The 24,585-nt window shown below is 49.2% G+C and overlaps 6 protein-coding genes across 6 annotated transcripts; 5 read left to right on the plus strand and 1 right to left on the minus strand.

Annotated features, from left to right (window-relative positions):
- Nucleotides 1-351: 351 nt before the first annotated feature.
- Nucleotides 352-2,654, plus strand: FTJAE_11309 (serine threonine kinase; the record flags this gene model as incomplete). The annotated part of the gene is made up of 2 exons (XM_037344239.1): nt 352-494; nt 551-2,654. The coding sequence occupies 2 exons, from the start codon at nt 352-354 to the stop codon at nt 2,652-2,654; spliced, it is 2,247 nt and encodes a 748-aa protein (XP_037201669.1).
- A 276-nt stretch (nt 2,655-2,930) lies between these two features.
- Nucleotides 2,931-4,183, minus strand: FTJAE_11310 (uncharacterized protein; the record flags this gene model as incomplete). The annotated part of the gene is made up of 2 exons (XM_037344241.1): nt 2,931-3,905; nt 3,956-4,183. The coding sequence occupies 2 exons, from the start codon at nt 4,181-4,183 to the stop codon at nt 2,931-2,933; spliced, it is 1,203 nt and encodes a 400-aa protein (XP_037201670.1).
- Nucleotides 4,184-9,104: 4,921 nt separating this feature from the next.
- Nucleotides 9,105-10,805, plus strand: FTJAE_11311 (uncharacterized protein; the record flags this gene model as incomplete). Its single annotated transcript, XM_037344242.1, has 1 exon — nt 9,105-10,805. One exon carries the CDS (start codon nt 9,105-9,107, stop codon nt 10,803-10,805), a length of 1,701 nt encoding a protein of 566 aa, XP_037201671.1.
- Nucleotides 10,806-12,630: 1,825 nt separating this feature from the next.
- On the plus strand, nt 12,631-18,596 carry FTJAE_11312 (proteasome activator subunit 4; the record flags this gene model as incomplete). Its single annotated transcript, XM_037344243.1, has 3 exons — nt 12,631-13,094; nt 13,142-18,482; nt 18,534-18,596. The coding sequence occupies 3 exons, from the start codon at nt 12,631-12,633 to the stop codon at nt 18,594-18,596; spliced, it is 5,868 nt and encodes a 1,955-aa protein (XP_037201672.1).
- Nucleotides 18,597-20,021: 1,425 nt separating this feature from the next.
- FTJAE_11313 (adenosine deaminase CECR1) lies at nt 20,022-22,054 on the plus strand (the record flags this gene model as incomplete). The annotated part of the gene is made up of 4 exons (XM_037344244.1): nt 20,022-20,923; nt 20,973-21,352; nt 21,400-21,790; nt 21,844-22,054. The coding sequence occupies 4 exons, from the start codon at nt 20,022-20,024 to the stop codon at nt 22,052-22,054; spliced, it is 1,884 nt and encodes a 627-aa protein (XP_037201673.1).
- An 898-nt stretch (nt 22,055-22,952) lies between these two features.
- Nucleotides 22,953-24,509, plus strand: FTJAE_11314 (uncharacterized protein; the record flags this gene model as incomplete). Its single annotated transcript, XM_037344245.1, has 1 exon — nt 22,953-24,509. One exon carries the CDS (start codon nt 22,953-22,955, stop codon nt 24,507-24,509), a length of 1,557 nt encoding a protein of 518 aa, XP_037201674.1.
- Between the last annotated feature and the right edge of the window lie 76 nt (nt 24,510-24,585).

A 24,585-nucleotide genomic window follows, 5' to 3' on the forward strand; every position in this document is an offset into this window, starting at 1 on the left:
AGTCCTAAATGGGTCAGCCTTGCGCTGGATGCACCTAGGTAGGCCACCAAAATGTCACTGCCACTTTCGCGACAGGGGCCTGGGACTTCTACCCACCAGCAAACGACTTTATTATTCTGTCGTTTCATAACCTCTTCATTCAACCTCACGCCAGCATCTTCAGCATATGCGCCTGGTTTGCCCTCTTTGCTCCAGAAAAATCAATTCTGTCAATCATCGTTGACCCTATAACTAACAAAGATATCGGGCTTTGCCACACTATGGCTTCTATTTTACTTTGACGGGGCTATCATTTCGCGAAGTACCACCCCACCCCCGACGACATTTGCTTTACCTTGAGCGTCCCTCAGCATGGGCGACTGGGCCCGGGGATGGACCAGAGTCGGGCAAACAGGTCCGACCCAGCACTATGGTCGTGTATGGGAGGCCGAGCGCGAGGTCCAGGAGCTTAGCATCATAGAAAGCTGGAATGATGATGATAGTTGGCCCGGCATGTAAGCTATTCATAGGCGAGCTGCGCACACCTTCGATGCTGACATTGGCTGCGCAGAAACAAACCGCTCTTCAATGGCCCCGATGCGAAGCGCTTTGACACAAAACTTGCTAAACTTGAAGATCTGGGATATGGCGCATTCGGTCGCGTTGAGAAGGTCTCCTACGGGTCTGTCTGTCTTGCCCGTAAAAGGATCCCACGCCGACGCGGGTTTACTATCGACGATCTGCGCAAGGAGAGCTTGACCATGCAGAAACTCGACCATCGCCATGTCGTCAAATTGGTTGCCACATACGCACCTCGAACCCACGAATTATGCCTGCTCATCTGGCCTGCTGCCGTCTGTAATCTGAGCACTCTTCTCGAAGACTTAGAATACCTACGCATGGGAGAAGGGGATCGTGAAGACATCCTCGAGAGGCTAGATGCTTTAGACATCAAGGATTTGAGTGCCATAGAGCAATCATCTGAAGACCAGCTTCTCCACTCAACAACAAAATGCCCACTCGAATTCTTGCGCAATACAATAGGTTGCATTGCTCGCGCATTGGCCTATTGCCACCAGAATGATGTAAGGCATCTTGACATCAAGCCATCTAATATCCTGCTCAAGGCGGACCGAGTCTACCTTGCTGATTTTGGCGTCTCGAGAGATGTTAGTGGACAGGATCAAACTATGACAGAGGGAGTACCGGGGACTGAGAGGTGGCGAGCCCCCGAATTGTATGCCAACAACGGTTCCAGCATGCAGTTGTCAGATATCTACTCACTTGGTTTAGTGTTTCTAAATATTGCAACCGTTCTGTATAATGTTCGGTTGGCCGAGTTTGACGAAGCGTTAAGATACCCATCTAGGAATACTCAGGAAGAACAGCTTCGTGAGCGAGAGCAAAAGCTGAATGCTCATTTGGAAAAGCTTACCTCTCATGCCTTGGTCACCCCCCCTTTTATGTTTACCTACGAGGGCCAAGAAACAGTTCGTCCCCGGCCAGTTGTCAACTTGATTGCTCGAATGATCACTCCAAACCCCAAAAACCGATTACACGCATACAAAATTGATGACAAACTTTCCATGCTAGGAGGAATCCATCAAATTTATCATGGAGAGTGTTGTAAAAGGCCAATATCGTGGGTCGAAGACAAGTGGGATAAGAAGCTCACGGCATTGACGAGCCTTCGGAAAGAAAACGATCGCTTGAAACAAAAGGTTGCTGAGCTCGAAGGACGAGACAGAACATACGAGTCTCGAGTCCAGCGCGAGGTTGATGAACATAAACAGGCTGTGGTCATGCTTCAAAAGAAGCTAAAGGATATGGAGGATAGGTGTCATACGTTAGAGGCAGATAATGCCAAAAGGAGGAGTAGCACGACTAAGCCTCCGAGCAGAATGGCGATGCCGCGACCCTGTCGAAGCAGCACGACGAATCTTGAATCTGGGCCTGGGCTTGAATCGTCACCAAAATCGAAGTCGACGCCAGTTACGCCAGCGGCAAGGCCATCCTTTCAGCCATGGTCTCGGTCTTATCAACGTCTCCCTCCAGAACAGAGGGCCTCACCACTACAACGACAAGCCGTCTCACCGCGACCCCCGAATGACATAACCCCCAGAGGTTCAATCGAATTCCCGACCTCAAGATCGCCAAGTTTCACCAATATTTCGGGTTATACTTTGCGCTCGCGTGGATCTGGCTCGAAGCTCCCCTTGCCGGTTACACCGTCTCGAAGTGAAACGCCGAATCTCAATCGTGACCAAAGCCTCACGGATAGCAGCATGTCCTCATCAGTATTCTCTCGACACAGCATCGAGACAAATCCAACACCTCTGCAAAGCAGCCCAGCCCTGGACCGCAACCCGCTTCCTATGGACTCTGCAAAAGGACCTCAATGGGGACAATTGTCCAGACAGCCTGATCAACCCGATGCGAGAGTGGTGACCCCTGAACCCCGGCCAGCGCCGTCAGAGCCGAGCAGCCCTGCCTTCTCAATGCCATTTTCCACTATGTCATCCCCGAGAACTCTTCGGTCAGACCTGGCGAGCATCGACGGCGATCAGACACGCCGACCATCTGTGCCCTCACTCCAATCGTTAAAGAGCTGGGCTGAAGTCGCAAACGAGGGGAAAAAGACGTTGAAGATGATTACTCGACCACGCGCACATTAGAATAGGTCTAATAGACAGCTGGAGGCAGAACCTGTCTAAGAACATGTATCATGACAGAACGACGACGTTGATGAACGATGTGGATGTTTTGGGCATACGATTTTAGGAATTTTGTGCAATTCAAGTTACGATCTACACAGAATTTGCAGCCAAAAGTTGAATACAAAGGGTATCATATCCCATCTACCTCTAATATTGTACATGTCTATGTTCTTTCCAATTCCACTATAAATGACAGATTCTGGGTATAATTGAAGAATATTACCGACCCTGCTATTAGCCACCTCTTCGCATGGTCGCAATTTGACTGAAGAATTGAGCTTCTTTGTCAGATTCCACCGCTCCTAAGAGAGAATTCTCTTTCTTGGCCAGCCCTTGCCTCTTTGCCCACGAGACACGTCTACCACTGTTGTCCACACTGACTCCATACTTCCTGGCATATTCATCTTCCAACCTTTGTGCCCTTGCGACCCATTGTTCAGACAAGAACGGGTCTTCAAATGAATTGTTTTTCGTCCGTTCCATTTCGGCCTGCTTTTGGCGATATTCAGTTAGGATTGTATCCAAAGTCTCCCTTGCTACTTTAGGATCAGTTGGCTTTGAACCACTCTTCTTTTCTTCCTTGGCCAGTGCAAGTTCTTGCCCAATAAGACTGCTCACGGCTTTAGCGCGAGCCGTCTGGTCGTTTGTGATCTTCATTAGTTTTTGATCCAACCAAGCCTTTGTCAGAGTCGCAGTGAAGTGATATGAAGCTAGTGGCCCATCCCGTACAACCTGATCCCCAAAGCCTTCCTTAAGTAGCAATTTGTCCATCATGGCGTCCCATCGATCGTCTAATTGAGCCCTCGGCATATCCTTATTGGAAACTCTCAGAAGAGTTCTAACCGACCGTCGAAATATGGTTGTCTTTCTACTAATTGCCCGCGAGAACACCCTCGGCTGTGGTTTCTTAATTCGAACGAACGACAGCAACTCAGCAGTGTTACCAGTAACTGGCACCTTCCTCTCGCCTACAAATGCTGTTTTTGGAAGAGGGCGGATAGATGGTTCGTATTTAACAGGCTCATTAGGGGCAGAGACTTTGGTGAAGAGTGGAGGATTGAGCCGTTGCTTCGAACGGGGTGGCTTTTTGTAGGAGGGGGCTTCTAGACGCGACAGATTGGCCGTCAAGTTGCGTTTGCGGAGATGTCGAAGTATCTCAGAGTGCTCGGGCGACTTTGTATCTCGTCCTTTCGTTAATAAAGTAAGAAACTGAACAGAGTATTAGACCGTGTAGACCAAATCCTGTCCAAACCTCAAACCTTGTATCCTGCAGCCATTGAGTCGTAAAGAAGCCTGAAGCTGGTGAGTGGCTTATTCTTGGCGAATCGCTCTCTCACTATTCTTATTAAAGGGTGTTTGCGTCCACCAGAATGGAGATGATGCGGTAAGGGCACATTGGACGCTGTTTTCAAGAGTGCTCGATAGAGTGCCAATGCGGCGACTCTATGCTGCGAACTGCGCGACGCGACAAAGTGTTGGCGAATCATGGCGACTGCGGTTTGTGTGGGTGGGTGCACATGGAGATTACCGGTATAATTGAAGCATATTGGTGTTGATGCATGCGATTAACTAAATGGTGGTGAAAGCTTGAACATAGTGGGGGAATTTTACAGGTTAGCGGCTCGATGACTAAGGACTACCCCGGATTTTGAAGTTCCATGGGAGTTGAAACGGCCATCACAAAGGGACTATTCCCGATGTATCCGTGTGAATGCCGAATTTAAGGCACTCGGGATTGAAATATGGCAATTTGCAGTCCTCACTTCAGAACTCATCATCTCAGCTCGTTTACCCGCAGAGAATAAGTGTAATTGTTTAAGCTGGTTGTCCAGTTCATAGAAGACTGCAATGCGTACTGGAAGTTGCTAAGATAAGGTATCTTGTTAACTAACCCTCGCGTATCGTGTTAGCCAAGTGTTAGCCAAGTGTTAGCCATGACCACAATGCTATTGGTCGGCGATTTATCCCTGATCTTCAGGACTTGATATCAATGGCAAGAAGGTACGATGCTCAGTGGACAAGTGCATTTTGTTGTTGATAAACTTGCTCGAAAATTCAAAGGACAGCCGACAGCTTTAGGGAACCGTTATGTATGCAATCTTACATTGACAAACCCTAGAATAAGGGGCCGAAACTCAAATCTGGGTTGGAGTCCTGACTCTGATGGCGTTCAGGCTTTTCGTGTCTTTGGCATATATTCAGTAATTAAAGTTTTGCGTTCTTCGTCGTCAGTTTACGAAAGCTAGATGACACCCATTCAAACAATTCATGCCACATCATGGCACACATAAGCAGCCTAATACAAGCTAAAGTATGAGTAGGGCTGCATTTGCTGACTGGAGGGTTGAGCCGCATGTTACGAACCATCCTATCAGAACAGCATGATTTGAGCAGCTGACGATGTTTTCAAGCTTGAAATGCAAATCTCAGCTCATGGCTGCCCATCCTTGTCCCGAGGCTCCCGTGAAGATGATCACTAACCCACAGCGGCGAGCTGATCAATATTTTCGTAGTCTCGATAATCAGTACCGAGACGTCCGAAACGTCTGGACGGATCGGACAAGTAAAAATTGCCGATTTCCGAGACGTTGCCCGGCATTGATTGATCTGAGATATGCAGCCGCGCGCTTGAATGATGGATCGGGGCAAGGGATCCGTCAGAAAATTTGTGATAAGTGAGATGATTTCGAGTTTGTGGTGTTTCAGTAAGCTATCATCACCCTGACGCTGGATGGCCAGAATGACTGGACGTGGCAAAGTACCTGTACCTTGAGGACGAGAATAGTGTTTTAAATGCCAGGGTACGATATTGGGTCGTTGAATTGCATGAACTTGCAATGAAAAGACTATTATGTGATGAGTGAAGAATAATATCTTGCGGTGTATTCGATTGCTCTACCCCTCATGGCAGCCATCGGCATTCAGAATCATTCAGAACCATTCTGGATCTCCTTTGCTCCAGGGATTTAGCGGCGAGGAGATGCTGGATGCACCGGTTACGATTTTGCCAGTTCTTTCATATCGCCAGCCTTCCGCGTAGCCGGTTAGGACGTGGGCTCTGTTGATGATTGGCGAAAGGGTGCTGAGACTAGGAAAGGAATAAAAGTAGTTTCAGAAACCATGGATACTACCTGGGTAGATGAAAGACTCGACAATAATGAAAATCTCACATCTCGACTATTCTCTTGAATAACATATGACCCAAAATCACATAATATAAGAGAATACAATGCTCGTGGAGAAGGGTCAACACATGTTTGTGGGATAACTGACAGTTGTTACTGTGGGGAGCCGATTGGACTTATAGAAGACGCCAATGATATGAATTAGCGAGTGCTGGAGATGCCAATTTGGCCGAAACTGATGTTTTAATGCTTGAAACATGCTGCTATTTCGACCAGATGATACTGGGAGATTTTGCAAGCGAAGATGAGTTTTAGGTGGTGTGAAGCTGCAAAGAATTAACGATAGCTTCAACCAGCACCCCAACAAAATAGAAATAACACGATAGAGCAGACCATTAAAACGGCGTTCGTAGTTGTTGTCGTTTGGCAATTGGCTCGTTTCACTGACAGACAGGCGGTCTAGGATTCTGAGTTGGCGATATGTATGTACATGCATGCACGATCTCATCCTTGTCGTTGCCTGCATGCCAAAGCTTAGGTCTGATATACAACTACTCGACCGCTATTGAAGAGATTGATGCGTGATCTGACTTGAACTTGTAACTGAGGATGTGTTTACGGAGAAGAGTGGGCGCAAGAACTGCTACGATAGGCAAACTTCGTAATGATTGATGTCTGGTATGGAATTGGGACTTTGTCCATGGAACCTGTTTGAAGGCTTGAACTCAGACTGAGGCTCTTACATGGTCGCGGCATCCAAAATGTGCGACGCACCCCGCTCTGTGCCCAAATAGTTGCCATAAATGTCGATGCTGACCAGTAGCAAGTGATTCCGTAACCCCGCGGAGCAGTTGACTTTGGGCCGATACGACGTTGATACTATATGGACCGATGGATGTGTCTAAATCGCGGCTGAGAAACGTCAAAACTTCATTAGTAGTCTTTGACCGCAACACCGTAATCAGAAGAGTGGATCAGCCACTAAGAGTGACGAGAAGTCAGACAGACATCCACCCCATCACTCCCGGTTCTACGGGAGAAAGTTATGCTAAACCGTTATGGACAGCAAACAGATGGCGAGGCACGAGGGCAGCCATTAAAACAGGAACAGCACTAAAGTTAGGAGGAGCTCACGAGTCTGAATCATGTTGTTTGCATGTCTCATTTAACTCGATTGGCTTACCAGCCTTTCTCGTGTTCGGGTTGGCGTCCATCTATTTCCCAGCTCGGACGAATCTGGTACGGGAGGTGCCGCAGCTTGCATTGACTTGACTGAAAGGCCCTGGCCGTGGTGAGGTAGGGCAACCTCACCTCATAAGACATTCATTCCAGTGTTGCGAGATATCGATTTGATCCCCTGATCCTCCCAGAGCTTGTTTACCAGACTTAACTGGGCTGAACTTAGCGGGCACCGACATGCATGCCTCTCATCAGTCGCATGAGGTTTTTGTAGGATGGATCATGGATGCATCGGGCGCGTTCATGGATTAGTGACCCGCTCCCCCACCTCACTAATATCAAGGATGAGCTGGAAGACACGGGAGAAGGAAGAAGGAAAAGTGAAGAAAAATTCATCCCGTGCTTTTCAAGGTCAAGGCTGGCTCTAGCACTTGGGGCCGCTAACATGAAAAAAAAAAAAAGGATTAAAGCCAGAGCATGGACTGACAGAGCAGGGTATCTGCCAGCCTCTTCTCAACAGCTGATGAATGTTTCTGCTATTGCCCTCCCCCGTCGACATTATTCGATCTTGATCCCTCGATACTCACAGAAGCTGTCTGGCCCTGTTTCCTCGATCGGAGAGACTAGAATCGCTTGCTAGAAAGAAGACCTCGATCTGGTGACACAGACTTGACTGGCACACGACATCGACGTAATAGGGGAATATAAGTCGAACAAAACAGTAACTGCACTGCGATCATCAGGACTGGTTACTAAAAAAGGAAATTTCCTGGGGAACCAGCCAGGTGGTCCAACGCTCAAAGCCCAAAGTACCGGTACACAAACAAAAAGCAAAACCGCCAGAGACATCTCGAGCCAATAAAGTAAACAGGGACGACGGCAGCCACCAGTAACAGCTTGAGCCTTTGGGGTCACCACCTGGACCTCTAATTAATATCCAACCCGCCGATCCCAGGGCGGCCTCACTCATTCATCTTACCACCCTTTTACTTTCTCTAGCTCCTCCTTTCCTTTCCCTTTCTTTTCTCGTTCTGTTTCCCTTTGACTTTCTCTTTTCTATTTCCCAGCCTTGCAAATAATTCACTTCACCTTTTGGGCCTTTAGCCGCCAGACTCAACACTTTTCGATGCTGCGCATGCACTAATACGTAAGTCGACACTCGCTTCTTCTGTCCCCTGTTTTCGCGTGTCTGCGGCATGTTGCTCCCGGCGCCGCTCTTTCTACCCCTGGCCCTTCTATTGATTAGCGGATGGAGTCTTGCGGCATCGTTGAGCAGACTTGAGCTGTGCCTGAGCGGCTTGACCGCCCTATCCCTGGCTCTGAGGCGGATTCCGTTGACGCCTTCTTGACGGCCATGTCATGACGCTCCAGGCAAGCCACTGCTTACCCCAGCTCGACCCCTGGATCTGCCCATCATCGCGCCTGCTTCTGATATACACCCGAGTATCTTCCACCGCTTCGAGTCCTTGTCTTCTTGACCGTATAATCTTCACCTTACCCATGAGCCCATAACGCCTTACAGCTAGCTTCCCGCTGCTCAACCATTTTCGCTTTTCATCCGTCTTTTACGGTGACCGCTTTATCCAGAGCTGACTTTAATACTTGACAGACCCCACGCGATCAGTTCATACCTTCACAGAGTTGCGCGCGGTCTCTCATAATACCATCTTTCTTCCTATCCACCTCCCCTGACGATATCGGGCCAACCTCTTATCTCTTGACACCTTGCCCAACATCTCGTCATCTGCCGGTTCGTGTATTGTCCAAGTGCTGGCTTCCACGGCGGGTCGACCATTTCCGTATCATCCCATCTCGCTCATCCTGGTCCCATCGGACCACATCTTCCCCGGCTTAACATCCCGCCAGATCGGTTACTTTATTGCTCCATCACGCCCTGTGCTTTAGCTGCGTATTCGGCTTTGAAAACCACTGAAACACATATCATAACTTGACCTGCCTCACTTGGTGGTCTTGGTATTTGTTTACATTCGCCATCAATCTTCACTCAGCCATATTTGACGTCAGAGCTGATCTTCTGTCTAATATCAACGATATCTTGGATTGAGCTGCTGCATGAGCTCGACCCGAACTTGGCTTGGCTATCATGTTTCTGCATGCTGGTGCTAGCCTTCACGGCCACGAGTACTCGACAAATCGACCGACACAAGCGCCCCAAGGAGCGTTGCCCTTCCTCCGATCAGCGCTTCGACGCCGGTCAGATGCTGATAAAACAACAAGGCCATTATCAGCAGACGTCACTTCCTTAACACAACCCCGACCAATGTCATACCATGAGAAACTCCCGCCTGTGACTACAGTGACGCCTGTGCGACGGACCTCTCGTCCTAGGCCCAAGTCAGAGTACATGCCCCGGCGAGATCTGTCGGTTCGCTTTCGTGAACCAGAGACTGATGACGACTTGCCACCGTCAGAGGTTCAGAGCGAAGACGAAGGCTCTGCTGCCTGCTCAGATATAAGTGACCTAAGTGATTCATCAACGGCACCTAGAAGAAGGAGGAGGAAGCGCACCTTCAGAAAATCTACACAATTTCTCCTTGCACACCCAGCACCTCGACCAGGAGCCAGACAACGCCGATTGGTTCATCGCCCACGACTGCTCCTTCAATTACAAGAAGTCGGCGAGAAGCGCCCAATACCCGCATTTGACGTAGTACCGTCCAGCCTCATTACGGGCTCGCAGATTGTACCTCGTATGGCCAAGCGTTGCCCTCGCCTGTTCCATACAAAGCCAACCCTAGGCATAAATGATCTTCTTATTGTTCGCAGTGAGGACTATGACACGCCAGCATCGCCAGGATCTCTCGATACTGAAGACTCGCTTGACCAAAGGGATGTCGTTGCAGTTATTAGCCCACTTCCCCAAATGGGTGACGAGTCCGCTGAAATCGTGATGGAAGATGGATCGACCTGGGAGTCAAGTTTGATGGCTAATGGATCATACGAGTTCATTGGAGTTGACGAGCGAGGACGAATCAGTACGGCGAGATGGGTCAAGAAGACCTCAACGCCAACATCCCCCATGCCTAAGAATACTGTAGAACAAACACCACCACCGAGCCCATTACCTGCGGAAGTCAAGTGGACATTCAGTATGATACACCCCGACACAAGGCGGCACCCAATCATGGGTTCCCTCATGTCAAATACGCTGGACGTCTTTGACACTTATAATACCATGTCGACCTCAAGCGGTCGTTATCCTCCAACTCGAAACACACCACTAGATTCTAAGCTTGCCAGCGACTGGATCGTCTCGAACCCACCTGAAATTCAGTCACGATTGACGAAAGTGGTCCCCGAAGACATCAAACTTCTGATGGTTGCAACTGCATCGTGGGTCAACCTTAGACAAAGTGGACTGCCTGGGTCGGGTATCTGCAGGACACCATCGACGTTGCAAAAACGCACACTTAGTAACTGTGGTGGTCCGCAGAGAGCGCAGACGTTCCCTGCTCGCCCAAGCCTATCCCTTGTTAATCCTTCACATCAACTACCGCATGTCAACACAAGTCCGGCAAGTAGTTCTCTGGACAGTTGCACATCGGACATGCCCGCCCGTCGAAGGTCGGTGTCCTACAATGCCGGGTTTGTCAAGCGGTTTGTGACGCCGCGTGTCAGCGAGGATGGAAGACCTCCGCTAGAGACCCTCGATATTAAGTCCGACAGGCCACCGACAAGACGTGTGAGCATTAGTGTGAGGAATTTTGCAGACAAGATTTTCCGTCGGAGAAGCAACTCCCATGCGCAGGCTGAAGATATATATGGACACAAGTTCGAATATTGATACATCGATAGTGATGATTGTAATATAAATATACCTTGTCCTCAAACGGACTTATTATCTTCGCACATCGCATATTCCTGGTCTCTGAAAGAACTAATATTCTCTGAACTGGCGACTCAGTTGGTGACAGCGGGCACTTCGAGCCGGAACCACGGCGAAGTGGAGCCTTTCCTCCTCCGGATTGGCACATCTTCACGGACGGAGGACCCTTCCAGATGGTGGGGCACTTGATAATGCTGACCGGATTGAGTGTATGATTACCATGGGGGAATGCTGGGTCAAAGATCGAGGGGTTTTTGACCGTGAGCTAAGTAGGATGCATAGTTCTATTCATCTAACTATTGTGTAGTGTAGTATTATATCCTGACTAAGTAGTGAATGCTCACGGATGTAGCAGGCAGTAATATGGAAACGCAATCATAAGAAGTGCGATGGTTGACACGCAAGGCGGGAGCTTCAAGCTGGCTTAGGCAAAGGAAGCTTGCGAGTTTGACGCGGTAAATTCGGACTACTTCGGACGACTGGTGGCGGTGCTTTTGGATGTCATGCCTGCGGATCAGTTGGCTATTTCTGAGAAATGAAGAGTAAGCATGTTGTTCAGGCCGTGTTGCATGATTTCCTATTGGAGCCTTTAGCATTGAGGTGGAAGACAACGTTGTCCCGCTGCCTTGGGTATCCCGTCTTCGTTTTGACTGGGATGGAAACTGATTGGATGAATGTGTTTGAATAGAAGGGGCGAGAACACAAACCGACTCAGCTTGGTCCATAGTACTCGGGGAGAAGCAGTATCACCTTCACACGCTGCGCTTGTGATAGCATTGCCGTTTTTCGGGCTTGAATGGGGATAAGAATCACACCAACAAAGTGGAACCAATCAGCCACAAATGTAAGTAGCCGTTACTAAGGACAGCGAGCAAGGTCGAGTATTGGGACAAAGGGTTGGAGGTTTCACTCGACGGTCAGCGACAAAATCAAGTTAAACAGCTGATCATGGAAAGCCTCAAAATCCAAGCGGGGTGATTCTCTGCGTATTACCGCTCAACTCCATGGTTATTCCCGTACCTAACCCTTTGAACCCTTCGTTTGTGATTTACCTACGACAGGACGGATGACAATCACTTCTCCATAGTGGCATGCATAGAGCGATAATCAGGGGGACTTGATGTGCATACAAAGTCTTGAAGAACGGAGAATCAAGGCGTCGCGATAGAGTGCAATGTAACATTGAGATCGAAGAAAACACGCTATAGGTCAAAGTAAAGACCCTGAATTTAATTAAGCCCACCTGGGCAGGCTTCACTGATTACAATCCATATTTTGCACATGCTCCTGATCGACTGTCCTGTCGGTTTTAAATCCCCTTCGTTTCTCTGGGGCTGATGCGCGCGTACTTGCTCCGGAAAAGTGGAACCTGGAGCTCTGAGTAGGTACCTAAGGTAAGTTAGATGTGTCCGCCAGGCCAGGCTACTGCTGCTGCATCATCCATCACCATTTACGGTCGCCCAGCCCGCTTCTTAATCCTCCAACTCCTCCCACTTTTACTTTTGTCTTTGCATATATTGCTTGATTCTGAAAGTATCCTCAGGTCCAGGTCGTCACGTCCTGCATATTGATTGCAAATATCGACGTCGACTTCAGAATCAGCTCAATGCCCACCACTTGTTCTTCGCCGCCCCGCCTTGCGATTCAATAAACGTCCCGCCTGAGCTGTTGCGCTGAGCCCAGCTGAGCTGAGCCGCCCGCTCTCGGCTGCCCGACGGTATTCGAGTGAATCGCATCATTTATCGATCACCTCATTACTTACCCTCGCACCCATCTGCCCGTCATGGATGAGAACATTGGTCCTCGCCTCTCGGGTTCTCATGGTTCTATGCCGCCTACAACTGCATCTAACCTACTAGCAAACTTCCTCCCATACGAACCCATCTCACGATCCACGTCCCCGGGTATTCCTTACCTCAAGACCGATGAAGACGACAAGAAACGATATCGGCCTCGAACCTTTGCATACTTCTCGCAGCTCCCATTCGAAGTCGAAGAAGAAGCTCAACGTGATGCTGCTCTGCAGGGCATCCTTAAGCAACTATACATTGCCATTAGAGCCGAAGACTTCTCCCCCGGAGCTCTTCATTGGACGAAAGAACTCCAGGGATGGCTCAACCTCAAGTTTGAGATGACGAGAGAGCAGAGAGCAAAGCTAACTAAACTTTATTATTCCCTTGCATTGGCTCCCGGCCTAGATGCAACCGCCTCGGACCGCTTCTTGCGCATGGTCCTCACTCTGACGAGGTACGTGTGCTGACAACATTCCGATGACATCAATTCACATTTTGTAGGAAGAATCATTATTTGAAGCCAGGAGAAGATCTCGTTCTTGAATGGAGGCCATTGTGGAACGAAATCAAAGCATGGCTTCTTCCCTCGGAAGTAGCAGCGCACCAGAGCAACCGCAAGCGTTCCGCTAAACAGTTGATGAAGCTGTGCACACATGTCCACACGTATTTCGATCCTTCCGAACGTCGAGCGATGCTGGGAGAGTTCTTGCCATTCTTCAGTGTTAATGAGCTGCCAAACGCCTACATCGTAGTAGGAGTTCTGAATGCCTTGCTGCCAAGCCACCCCGCTCCCATCAACGAACCTCAGTCTCAACCAGCCGATGTCTTCCCCACGCTCTTCCACTTGTGGTCTATCATCAATCGGTCTAAGGCGTTCGATATCTTTTTCGTTGACCTGCTTTCTCGAATTTCTCGAGACCACATAGCTTGCTCCTATGTCCCATTTGGAAGCCATGGCATCTTTTCAAAGGATCAATCCGACCTCATTTTCACAGCCATTCTCAGGCTCACACAAATCCCTGTGGGTCAAGCCAATTCTCCGTATACTCCTCTGGACTATCTTTCAGGGGCAGGTATTTATGTTGAGAAAGACAAGAAGAAGTATCCAGTGGCCTATATGATATCCCGCTTGATCGTGAGCTCTTTGTCTCCGGCTTGCATGAAGGAAGATGATTCTATCATCTCACACTTGGAAGGCCTTATGGAGTCGATCGATACTTTCTTTCACCCGTCCAACCAAGGCTCATGGACCACCATGCTTGGTCAGTTGACCCTCTATCTCACTGAGGCGTTCGTCTCCCGATGGAATCGCGAGCAGAGCGGTGAGCTGGATCTCCCCGAAGATCGCAAAATCAACGATGCGTTGAAAAAGCGGTTCGTGATGGCACTCAAAGAAGTGACATTCATGGGTCTTTTCTCCAAAAGCAGCCGTGTGTCGTACTATTACTACAGCGCCTTGCAAGGGCTTGCATATCTCGAACCGGACCTGGTTCTGCCCGGTGCATTGCAGCGTTTCTACCCTAGTCTTCAAGGACTTGTGGAGGTACACAGAACCACCTCCAGTCTGAATGGATTACAGATGATTGCCAACATCATGTCCAAGCATAAGGGTTATAGATGTCACATCACCGCTCTTTTGGCTTTGGCTCTCCCCGGCATCGACGCCAATGATCTCAACAAGACCCAATACACGCTCAACTTCATTCAAAGTGTCGCGTATAGCATTCCTATGGTACCATTGGTCAAGGAAGGGGAAGGCCACATCCAACTAGCCATGGAGTGGGTCCAAGGCGAAATGGATCGCATGGAGCGCGAAGGCCAGAATGTGAAGTTTGACTATAAAAACGAGCTCAGCGACGAAGACGAGGCCAGTATCTTGAGATCGTCGACCACTGGCTTTGGCGAGTTCATCTTGACACTTCTTGGGAAAGTGTTCACTCTCCTTGAGAATTTGCCTGACGCAAACCAAGTTCGTGGCGGAACTCCGGAAGACAATGTTATCAACGCTCTACCAGCTGCGTTATCGCCCCTGTTTGCGTCTTTGTCGCCAGAACTTTTCGACATGGCTCTGGAGAAGGTGGCAACGTTTGTTTCAAGCCACGTGGTCCATCAAGCACGAGATGCAATGGCATGGATCTTGAATGCGCTCTGCAAGGTCAACCCAGAGAAAACTCTCAAGGTCTTCATTCCCATGCTTGTTGTAAATATTCGCAACGAGATTGACTATAACAACGCCGCGTCCGATCGAAGTAGTGGAACGGATTATTTGCCTCGAGATCGAGCATTGGTGTGGTATGTCAGCATGCTTGCGATGGCGGTTGTTCATGTCGGAAGTGAGGTCTTAAAATACAAAGATGAGCTCCTGGGCATAGCGGCATACATGCAAGAGAAATGTCGTGGTCTGCCCACCATTCTGGTCTCCAATTACATCCATCATCTCTTGCTCAACTTGACGCACACCTATCCCATCGACCACGCTCTATATGAGCCCGAGGTTATCGAACGTGGCCTCGATGTCGATGACTGGGGAAAGACAACTGCCCCAGCCGATCTCAGTATTCGGTGGCACCAGCCATCTCCTGCCGAGATCGAATTCGCCGTGGAACTCTTTGCTTCCCAAACAAAGTCTGCAAAAGATCAGTTGGAATCACTCATGAGCGACAACCCACCAGTGAGCCGTACTGGCAAGAACAAGGAGTGGTCAGACGAGGTTTCTCGGCTCATGCAGCAAATCCGCCTGGTCACGTCAGGCATGGCCACCATGTTCGACCCTGAGCGTGCTGCGGGTATCATGACCGGAAATACAGAGGAAGACCACGACGTTGCGCGTGAAGATGATGACGAAATGATGATTGACGAAGACCCTCTTGCTGAGGTTGCCGAGGACGAGGAACTCCGGCCTCAGTTCCGCTACAAGGCAGGCTATGCCCTCAAATCCAGTGACCCTGCTTATAGCAGAATCCACGATCTACGAGATGAGTTAGGTCATCTACTGACCAAAACGCACTCTTTCCTGAACGAGAATCAGGAAGATGATGTGAATTCATTCACCGCCCTGTACGCCGCCTATCGTACCTGGATTACTGATGTTGGCATTGAGCGCTCTGCTCATCCCCTGGAGAGACACGTTCGACTATACAAATCTGACATTGCCGCCTTCAAGATCAAGGGCTTGAGGAAGGTTTATCCTCGACCTCTTCTCATCAAGCGCGCCGAGGCGTATCAGCTTTTGCGACGAAAACATAACGCCTCATCGCGGCAGAAGAGCGAGCTTGACAAACAGCTGCTGCTTGATCTTGCTGAATCGAGTCTTTCGCTTTATGCTGATGTACGACGGGTTGCACAGAGCGCTCAGGACTCATCTTTGAAGTCACTTATTGGCGGCAAGCCGTTGGTGATTCCCGTTATTCTTGAGCGTCTCAGAAAAGCACTTGAAACGAACGACCATGACCGAATCAAGGGAGGCATGTACACTCTATTGTTCACGTCTCTTTTGAGAACTCTCCTCAGGGATTGGCGCTTCGCCCCTGAAGCCATGCGATTGTATATCGAGACTGCAGGTATTGACAAGCCTTCCATTCAAAACCTGGGCTCGTCAGCGTTATACACTCTCATTGACTTCGGCAAGCCCTTTGAGCGCATGATCATCGTTAATGATGAAATTGTGGATTTAATCAAGCCTGCTGCTGATGTCGCTGCAGCTATTGATAGTCGCCATCAATTTATTCAGCAACGTAGAGAGAGGGTCGAGACGTCCAAGTCTTCTCTGGGTCTGGAATTGACGGAGCGTGCGAAGGGTGCCCATTGGAAGATCGCTACTCGATGTGCAATCTTTGCCACGAACCTGTGTCTGCGATTCCACAGCTTAGCGCCCCCTGAGTTTATCGATCTCGTTGCTCAGGGTACGAATGACCCTCATCCCGGGCTTCGTGGCTACTATCTGAGCGCTTTTACATCGCTCTTTACAGCTGTCGATATGCGAGCCGTTTATGGCCATGAGTACCGCAATTATCTTGTTGAGAAGGAAGTTGGGGACCGAAATCGCATCCAAGTTGCTGTCGAAAAAGGTGACGCTGAGTTTACCCACAATTTCCTCGAGGCTTTCAAGCAGCCCGAAGGGGCTGAGTATATGGTGGACGCTGATCACCCTGGTTGGCTAGTATGGGGCAAGAAGTTTACAGCTTACCGAGCGAAGCCTCTCCCTTTCAATGCATACGATGATGTCGAAACTGCCGTGCGAGATCAGATGGGCCGCATCTTGAATCGCGAGTGGCTATCCCAATGCTTTGACTATCTGAAGCAAGAACCTCGAGACGCGTCGACCGATAGATTCCGCATGAGCAATGTCTACCTATTGATGCACGTTTTTGACCTGATGCACTATGGCAAAACATTAGTCACGCTGGATGACGTCAAGGAGCTGGTAAAGGAGGTCTTTGGTGATGGCAACGACAAGCATCAGCATCGAGCGACCTCGGAAATCATGGGCGCTTTGCTCGCGGGCTCCAGTGATGACCCCCCAGAAATCCGAAATCGCGTTTGGGAGTATGCTGCGCCGTTCATGCTCAATATTTTTGCGGATGACCTGACACCTGACAACTTGCAATACTGGCTCACTTGTCTTCACCTCGTTCTTGACTCCAAAGACCCACGTCGATCGCACGAGATTGTAGATACTCTCAGAGCGTTCCGACTTGACATGACATCAAACGCCGCTTTCAAAGAATCCTCCAAGGTTCAACTTCTGGAGTTCATTGTTGCGGACGGCGGTTGGCACTTCCGACATGACCAAGCAATTCTTGATGACTTCCTCGCCCACATCGATCACCCCTACAAGGCAGTACGTGAGGCTATGGGTCGCGTGTTATCAGTCATCTATAAGACTCGATACCACGAGTCATTCGAGAACGTCAGCAAGCTGTTAGAACAAAACAAGGCCGCTTCGCCAATAGGCATCAGGCCCTATCAACCAACGCAAGAGTTCTCAGCCACCATCAAAGACGTCTTCCAGCGACTCGAGAAATGGCGACACGAGAGAACACCCGGTCAGCAGACCCCGAGTTCTTATACCTCGGGCTCCAAGACCGTTCTTATGTGGCTCGATTGTACACTATCATCTCACGAGTGTACTCAGCTCGTGCCTTTCTTCCCCACCCCCTTTATGGAAGAATTACTACACATGATGGATGTCAAGGAAGACCCGGAGCTCATGAGGCTTGCCTATCACGTATACCGCCATTTGCCCAACATTCCTTTCCGGGATGGTGAGGACACAGAATTCATCGATGCACTCATCCGCATCGGAAAGACGTCGAGCAGCTGGCACCAGCGGCTTCGAGCCCTGGTCAACATGCAGGTCATCTACTTTAGGCGTATTTTCCTTACGCGAGGCGTCCAAAGAGAAGCGCTTTTTACAGCTGTGTCTGACATGCTGTGCGATACACAGCTAGAGGTGCGTTCCTGTGCATCTACCACGCTAGCAGGCATGATACGCTGCTCCCCTCGCCGTATCCGTGACCCTACTATTGCACGTCTCAAGGCCCGTTTTGAGGATGAATTGGAACGCAACCCCATGCCGAAGCGAAACCGCCATCTTGCTGGGACAGATACCCCAGTAGATATCCACAAGCAAATCACCAGACGTCATGCTGCAATCCTTGGGCTAGGCGCATTAATCGAGGCGTTTCCTTATGCAACCCCTCCACCAGAATGGATGCCTGAAGTACTAGCAATGCTGGCACGCAAGGCTGCTGCTGACCCTGGAGTTGTCGGCAAAGCGACAAAGACAATTCTGAGCGAATTCAAGAAGACGCGGCAGGACAGTTGGGCAGTTGATCAAAAGGTATGCCCCCTTCTGATGATATAGAGGAAATTATTACTAAAAACTGCCCAGTACTTCACATCAGAACAATTGGAGGACCTTGAGGGAGTACTCTGGAAGAGCTACTTTGCCTGAGGGTACCATCTTCTTTATGAGATGAGACTGGGCTCAGACTCCACGGATGACGAAAGAAGAAGCTGAACAAGTACAAGCCCACACGGGCTGTGTACTTTTACTATGGCCGCAGGGGGCGAGAAAACTTGAGACCCTCTAAGCTTGAGCTAGAGTTGCCTAGATATTTTCAGCACCTAGGATAGAGGGCCTAAGTTATCTTGCTTCCCTTACTATGGGTAGGAATTGAATGATAAAAGGCGAAATGGATAGAGCTTGTATATGATGCAACAGGTTCGGGAGTGGGGGAAAGACTTGCAAGCCCCTTGATTCAGGTATTAATACCATCTCTGGCATCGGCAATAGAAGATTCCCTTGACTATAGGCCAAAGGATGTGCATCGAAATGGATACATCATATCAGAGTCTTTTAGCTGCAGTACCCTTTAAGGGGTTTTTTTGGCCTTGTTGTGAGAAAAAAATGAAAGATACAAACACGATTGTAACAAATTGAAGTGTATAAATGACGTGGTTGAAGCAAAGGTGCAAAGTTATGCTCAAGTAAGACCTAACACCGTACCCTAGTACTGAGGCCCAGGACCCTGGGTGACACCGGTATCTCATGCTCTGTCTTTTCCTTAGAAGCCCGATGAGGCGTTTCTGATCTTAGTTATTGTTTTGGCCTAATAATTGAACAATATATTGGGCTTACCTTACTTAGTACTAAGGTGAGGTGAGATGAAGGTGGACAGGTACCATTATTGAGGTTCCATTGGCTAAGCGCTTAGGCCTGTGAGATGGAGCCGAAATGAGACTAGTGCGTTTGCCAGTCGCTGCAGTCACTCAAATGCAGCGAACCAGCGCTTGCGCAGGCTGACTCTGTGCCTGATCTTCCCTTATTGCCTATAGCGAGGTCGGGGACTTTGGGGTCAGCCTTCATTCAGCCTTGATTCAGGCAAGGGCACTGCCCCCCCAGACTTTGTAACTTGTAACAAACAAGCAACAACAAATTTCATGTTGGTTGGTTGATCGATTACATGAAACTGCCGACTTTGCTTCCAAGCAGCAGAAGTCTAAGCTGAGTGAGAGCTGAGCGTTTGTCTAGGAATATCTATCTACTTGATTCCCCGTCAACCAACAGCTCCCTCACGAGACAAAGACGGACGGACCCAAGCCCATCCATCCATCCATAGTACCTTGGCGAAACCACATTACTGACTGACACTGGTCATTGTCCCCGCCCACGGTTGGCTACCTAATGACCATCACCTGGCTCTGGCTTGTGAGCCGCGCTTTATCGAGTTTGGAGTCATTCACCGCAAACAGCCACGGCTCTCTTACTCTTAGACGAGCCGTGAATGACTGCGCCTCTGCTGCCTCTGGAGCTTCCTTTGTTACCTCTCAACTTGGCCAATCTTACAGGCATTGGCTATTCGCTTCTCTAACATAAATGGGCGCGCTCTGCTCAAGAACAGAGCCGGTGGAAGGAGCTCAGGACGATTACGACCAGCACCATAGGAAACATCATTCACATACAGATTTTATGACTCGTCTATCAAAACGCGCAAAGATTTCTCGGATGGGAGAGCCAGCTCTGGATGATGCCGCGGCTGCGCGAAATCACATCCAGGCCCATGATGCTGAGATCTTGGCACGAGGTGTTCTTATCGAAAAAACAGACGTCACTAATGCCGTGACGCAAGAGCCTGGAGTGGTTGAGGAGTATTTCAAGTTGCGACAACAAATGGTAGCGCGGGAGAAGGCTCTGGATTTTGACCATAGTTGTCGCATGCGCAGCACACCTGAAGAGAGGCGAGCGGAAGCTATCATCCAGAGATTGAGGAGTGAGGATGAGGAAAATGTATATGCTCAGGCCGCACCACGAACAGGCTATGGCGGCCAGCAGCACCCTCGTTTCCCCGGAGATCATTTTCTATCGAACAAGCATCTCATCGATCGAACGTCCTTGTTCCGCGTGGCGAAACATATGCCCAAGGGCGGTCACTTGCACATTCATTTCAACGCCTGTCTTGCTCCACAAGTCCTGCTCAATCTTGCAAAGGAGATGGACCGGATGTTTATCACCAGCGATATACCCCTTGTTTCGGACAATGATTTTATTAATTTCGATCGATGTGAAATCCAATTTTCTCTATTGAGCCCAGAGAAGGAAACACCTGGCGACTTGTTTTCAGAGACATATCAACCTCGGCAGACGATGCGGTTTAGAGATTTTCTTGACAGGTTCCCTGGATATTATGCAAAAGATTCCACCAATGTTGATGAGTGGCTATTCGAGAAACTCATGTTTCACGAAGAGGAGGCGCATAATCATTTGCAGACAGCATCTGGGTACGTTCACGATCTATAGCTTTTGTATGCAGACACTAACGTAGCATAGGGCTTGGGAAAAGTTCAACGGGCGGACACGTATGATGAAGGGCCTCTTCAACTATGCGACAGCATACCGAAGATACACTCGGTTATGTCTGGAGGATTTTATGAAAGACAACATCAGCTACGCTGAAATTCGGCCCAACTTCATGACCAGCAACCAACTTTGGACCGATGACGGCACTCAACTCATCGACAACAAGGGCATCATGGAACTGATAATCGAAGAGGTCAAAAACTTCCAGACCGATATGAAAAAGCAAGGAAAGTTCTTTGGTGGTCTGAAAGTGATTTACTGTACACCTCGATCATTTGCGCCAGCGCAGATCGATGCCGCTCTCAAAGAGTGTCTTAAATTTAAACAGATGTGGCCTGAGTGGATTGCAGGTAAGAGAACGCATTTCCCCCAAAGTTGTATCCTAACAACGAAGTAGGGTTCGACCTCGTCGGTGAAGAGTCCAAAGGGCGCCCCATCAAGGACTTCATCCCCGAGCTACTGAAGTTCCAGGAGGATTGCGATAGAGACGGCGTTGAAATTCCATTTCTGTTTCACTGTGGTGAGACATTAGATATGGGAACCGATACAGACGGCAACCTGGTTGACGCGCTCCTGTTGAAATCGAAGAGAATTGGGCATGGTTTTGCGCTGGCTAAGCACCCTTACGTGATGCAGCATATGAAAGAGGGCGGTGTTTGCCTCGAGCTGTGTCCCATCTCAAATGAGATCTTGGGACTCACGCCTCGTGTCAACGGTCACACAATGTATCAGCTTCTTGCCAACAATGTGCATTGCACGGTCAGCTCAGATAACGGCACACTATTTAGGTAAAGTGCTTCCCGCAGAACATGAAACGAATAATGCTAACGTAGCTTGAAAGATCCTCCCTGTCTCATGACTTTTACCAAGTATTGGTTGGTAAGGCTGACATGGGCCTTTTTGGTTGGAAGCAATTGGCGTTGTGGAGTTTGGAGCACGCTTGTCTATCAGAGTCTGAATACAACCGCGTATTCAGCGACTGGGAGCAGAAGTGGAAAGAGTTCATCAAGTGGATGATTGAAGAATATGACGAGGAGCCGAAGGCTGTGTGATAATACGGCTCGACGGGGCAGTATTTTGTTACGAAGCGAGTGAGCTACTGATGATTAACGTGGCGGTTGATTTGTTGACAAGTTCGGAGTTTGGTGAATGGTAAGAAGGCGACAGCCACTATGCTTTACTTACCTCCTGGAACGGCGTTTAGGATGGCTTTTTGAGATTACCGACGATAGATGAATGATTTGGAGGACCATAGAGACAGCTTTGAGATCCAGAGGAGGATGAGGAAATGTGATGATCCTAATTATATAACTCTTTTGCATAATTCGTCAGCCCTTTTCGATGTAGAGGTCGTACGACACAGGACGCCTACGAGACATTGGTCAGTCCATCCATTGGATGAACCGTAATCGCACAGCCCTGTTACACAGAGCTATTCGGCCTGAACTGCTGGTTGTTGGGACGTTCTTGGCGGCGGCTGTAGGGTACTTGGTGAGACTCAGCACAGTAAGAATTGCTGAAAGTATGTCTGGAACCCAACCTAAAAACGGAGCCAATCTGGATTCAATCATAAATGAAATTTATCCAAAATGTATACTGATTAAATGCACACATTTATTATATGCCTGGTTCAGCTGAGACGTGGGGAGGGAAAGCTTGGGAGCGGGTGCAGCCGCCGTGGCGCAGCGGTTTAGAGATCGATCCACTCGTTAACCGTTTATGTCAAGAGGGCTGAAACTCCCTACCAAATGTGATTTAACTGACAACCCCCGAGTTTCAATTCTGGTTTCTCTTCACTTTGCCATCATGTTGCTCTGAATCTTGTATCTCACGTTTTGCCCTCTTTTGGAGTTGTTTTTCATTTATTGTCCCGCGATATCGTTTGTTATACGCACACCTCTTGACAGCTAAACCTCGATACTTCTCCTCCCATATTGACATACCATCAGGATGGCTGAACCTGGCAGCCCAGGCTGGAAATGGTTTCCCAACGTCAAGGCCAATTGGTCACTTGATGTCGTGACGCTTCTTGCGGTCATTGGAGAATCCTCTATGGCTGAACAGACTCAGACTATCACGGCATCGTTGCTGTGTCTGCTACCTCGACTGATCCCAGCCCCTCAGGCTCTGCTCAAGCCTTCACGTCCAAGTCGAATGCCTGAGACACTGGCAAAGATGACGGGTGTGTATAGTGGAACCACACTCGACTCCGTGGGCTTCTTTGCCACGATAATTACTCCTTTGGATGCCCTACAACCATTCAGCTTCCGCGTGCTTGAGATCACTCATACGGACCCTTCTTTTGGCGACATTGATATGAATCCTCCTTCTGCCCAAGAAAGCTGGTCTACTCGAAGTCTGAATTGGGTCAAATCTCGTTGCTCAAGTTCTCACACCACAGAGAAACTGCCAAATGAAAAAGAATCCCAAAGCAACAGAATCCCCCGAGCCCCTCATGTAGAAGAGGGTGGGCTTCCTCTACCAAACACAGCACGAACAACAACATTTCGTCCTCCCGGTGACTGTTATCCAAGCAATGCGGATGCCCCCAAACCGCTCGCGCGCCGTCCTACCGCTAAGCAGAAAGTCCAAGACATGCTTGCCAACCCGACATTTGCCAACACGAAGAGACGTCCTGCGGTCCCAGCCAAGCTCTTCTCGCCTATCCACATTCTCTCAGTCTTTTCGTGCCTTCTAAGCATAGCAATCATCACGTGTGCTGTGATATGGCAAGATGGAAATGCCATCCTGGCTGTTTCCCTGATATCCTTTGCGTCGACTGTGGTGGGCTATGCTTCAATCTGGCATCCTATTCTCATGAATCGCAAACATACCAATGAGGTCCCTAGAGGCGATGTCATGATAAGAACACGGGAAGGCGCGTTTCTACTCATCAAGTGCACAGAAGAGGTTGCCCGAGAGTTGTACTCAGGGACCGAAGAGTGTCACTATCATGTTGGTGGCCGCACATATCGGCTTCTCATGGCTCTTGGAACTACTCTTCTTATGCTAAGCGTCGTGCTTCTCGGAAACTGCACATGGAACTCTCAGATCTTCATTGGTGGGAGTTACATCGTTCTCAACGGACTGTATTGGGGCTTAGGCATGATCCCTCGATCATATTTTTGGGATCTCTCGCGATACCAATGGCAGGACGTAACCCCTGAAGATGCGAAGAATGCAAACGAGATCACAGACGTGAATGACCAACGAGAGGGCTACCCGAGTTTCACACGTACTTTGTGGTTCGCTATCCGCGAGACTCAACTTACTGGCTGGGTTGGCCGCAGTGGAGCGGCTCCAGGTACGAAACAATGGAATAAGTGGCTCAAGGAAGCTCTACAGAATGCCAAGGACGGCAACAGATCATGGGACTCAGTGGCCAGAAAGGATGCTATCATGAAGGAGAACCTCAGTGCAGATGAGATTCCCGACGAAGCGGCGCAACATGCGCCTGCGGTCGAAGTTCAGAATTCTCCTGCGGAAAAGGACCGCACGACATTTTAGGACGAAGATTGCAGCGAGTTATAGCTGGCAAATGAGTCAGACGAGGTTTTTGGTGTATGGGGGTAGGCAAATCTGG

Source organism: Fusarium tjaetaba (genome assembly GCF_013396195.1).
Source record: "Fusarium tjaetaba strain NRRL 66243 chromosome Unknown NRRL66243_c0000278, whole genome shotgun sequence".
NCBI classification, from domain to species: domain Eukaryota; kingdom Fungi; phylum Ascomycota; class Sordariomycetes; order Hypocreales; family Nectriaceae; genus Fusarium; species Fusarium tjaetaba.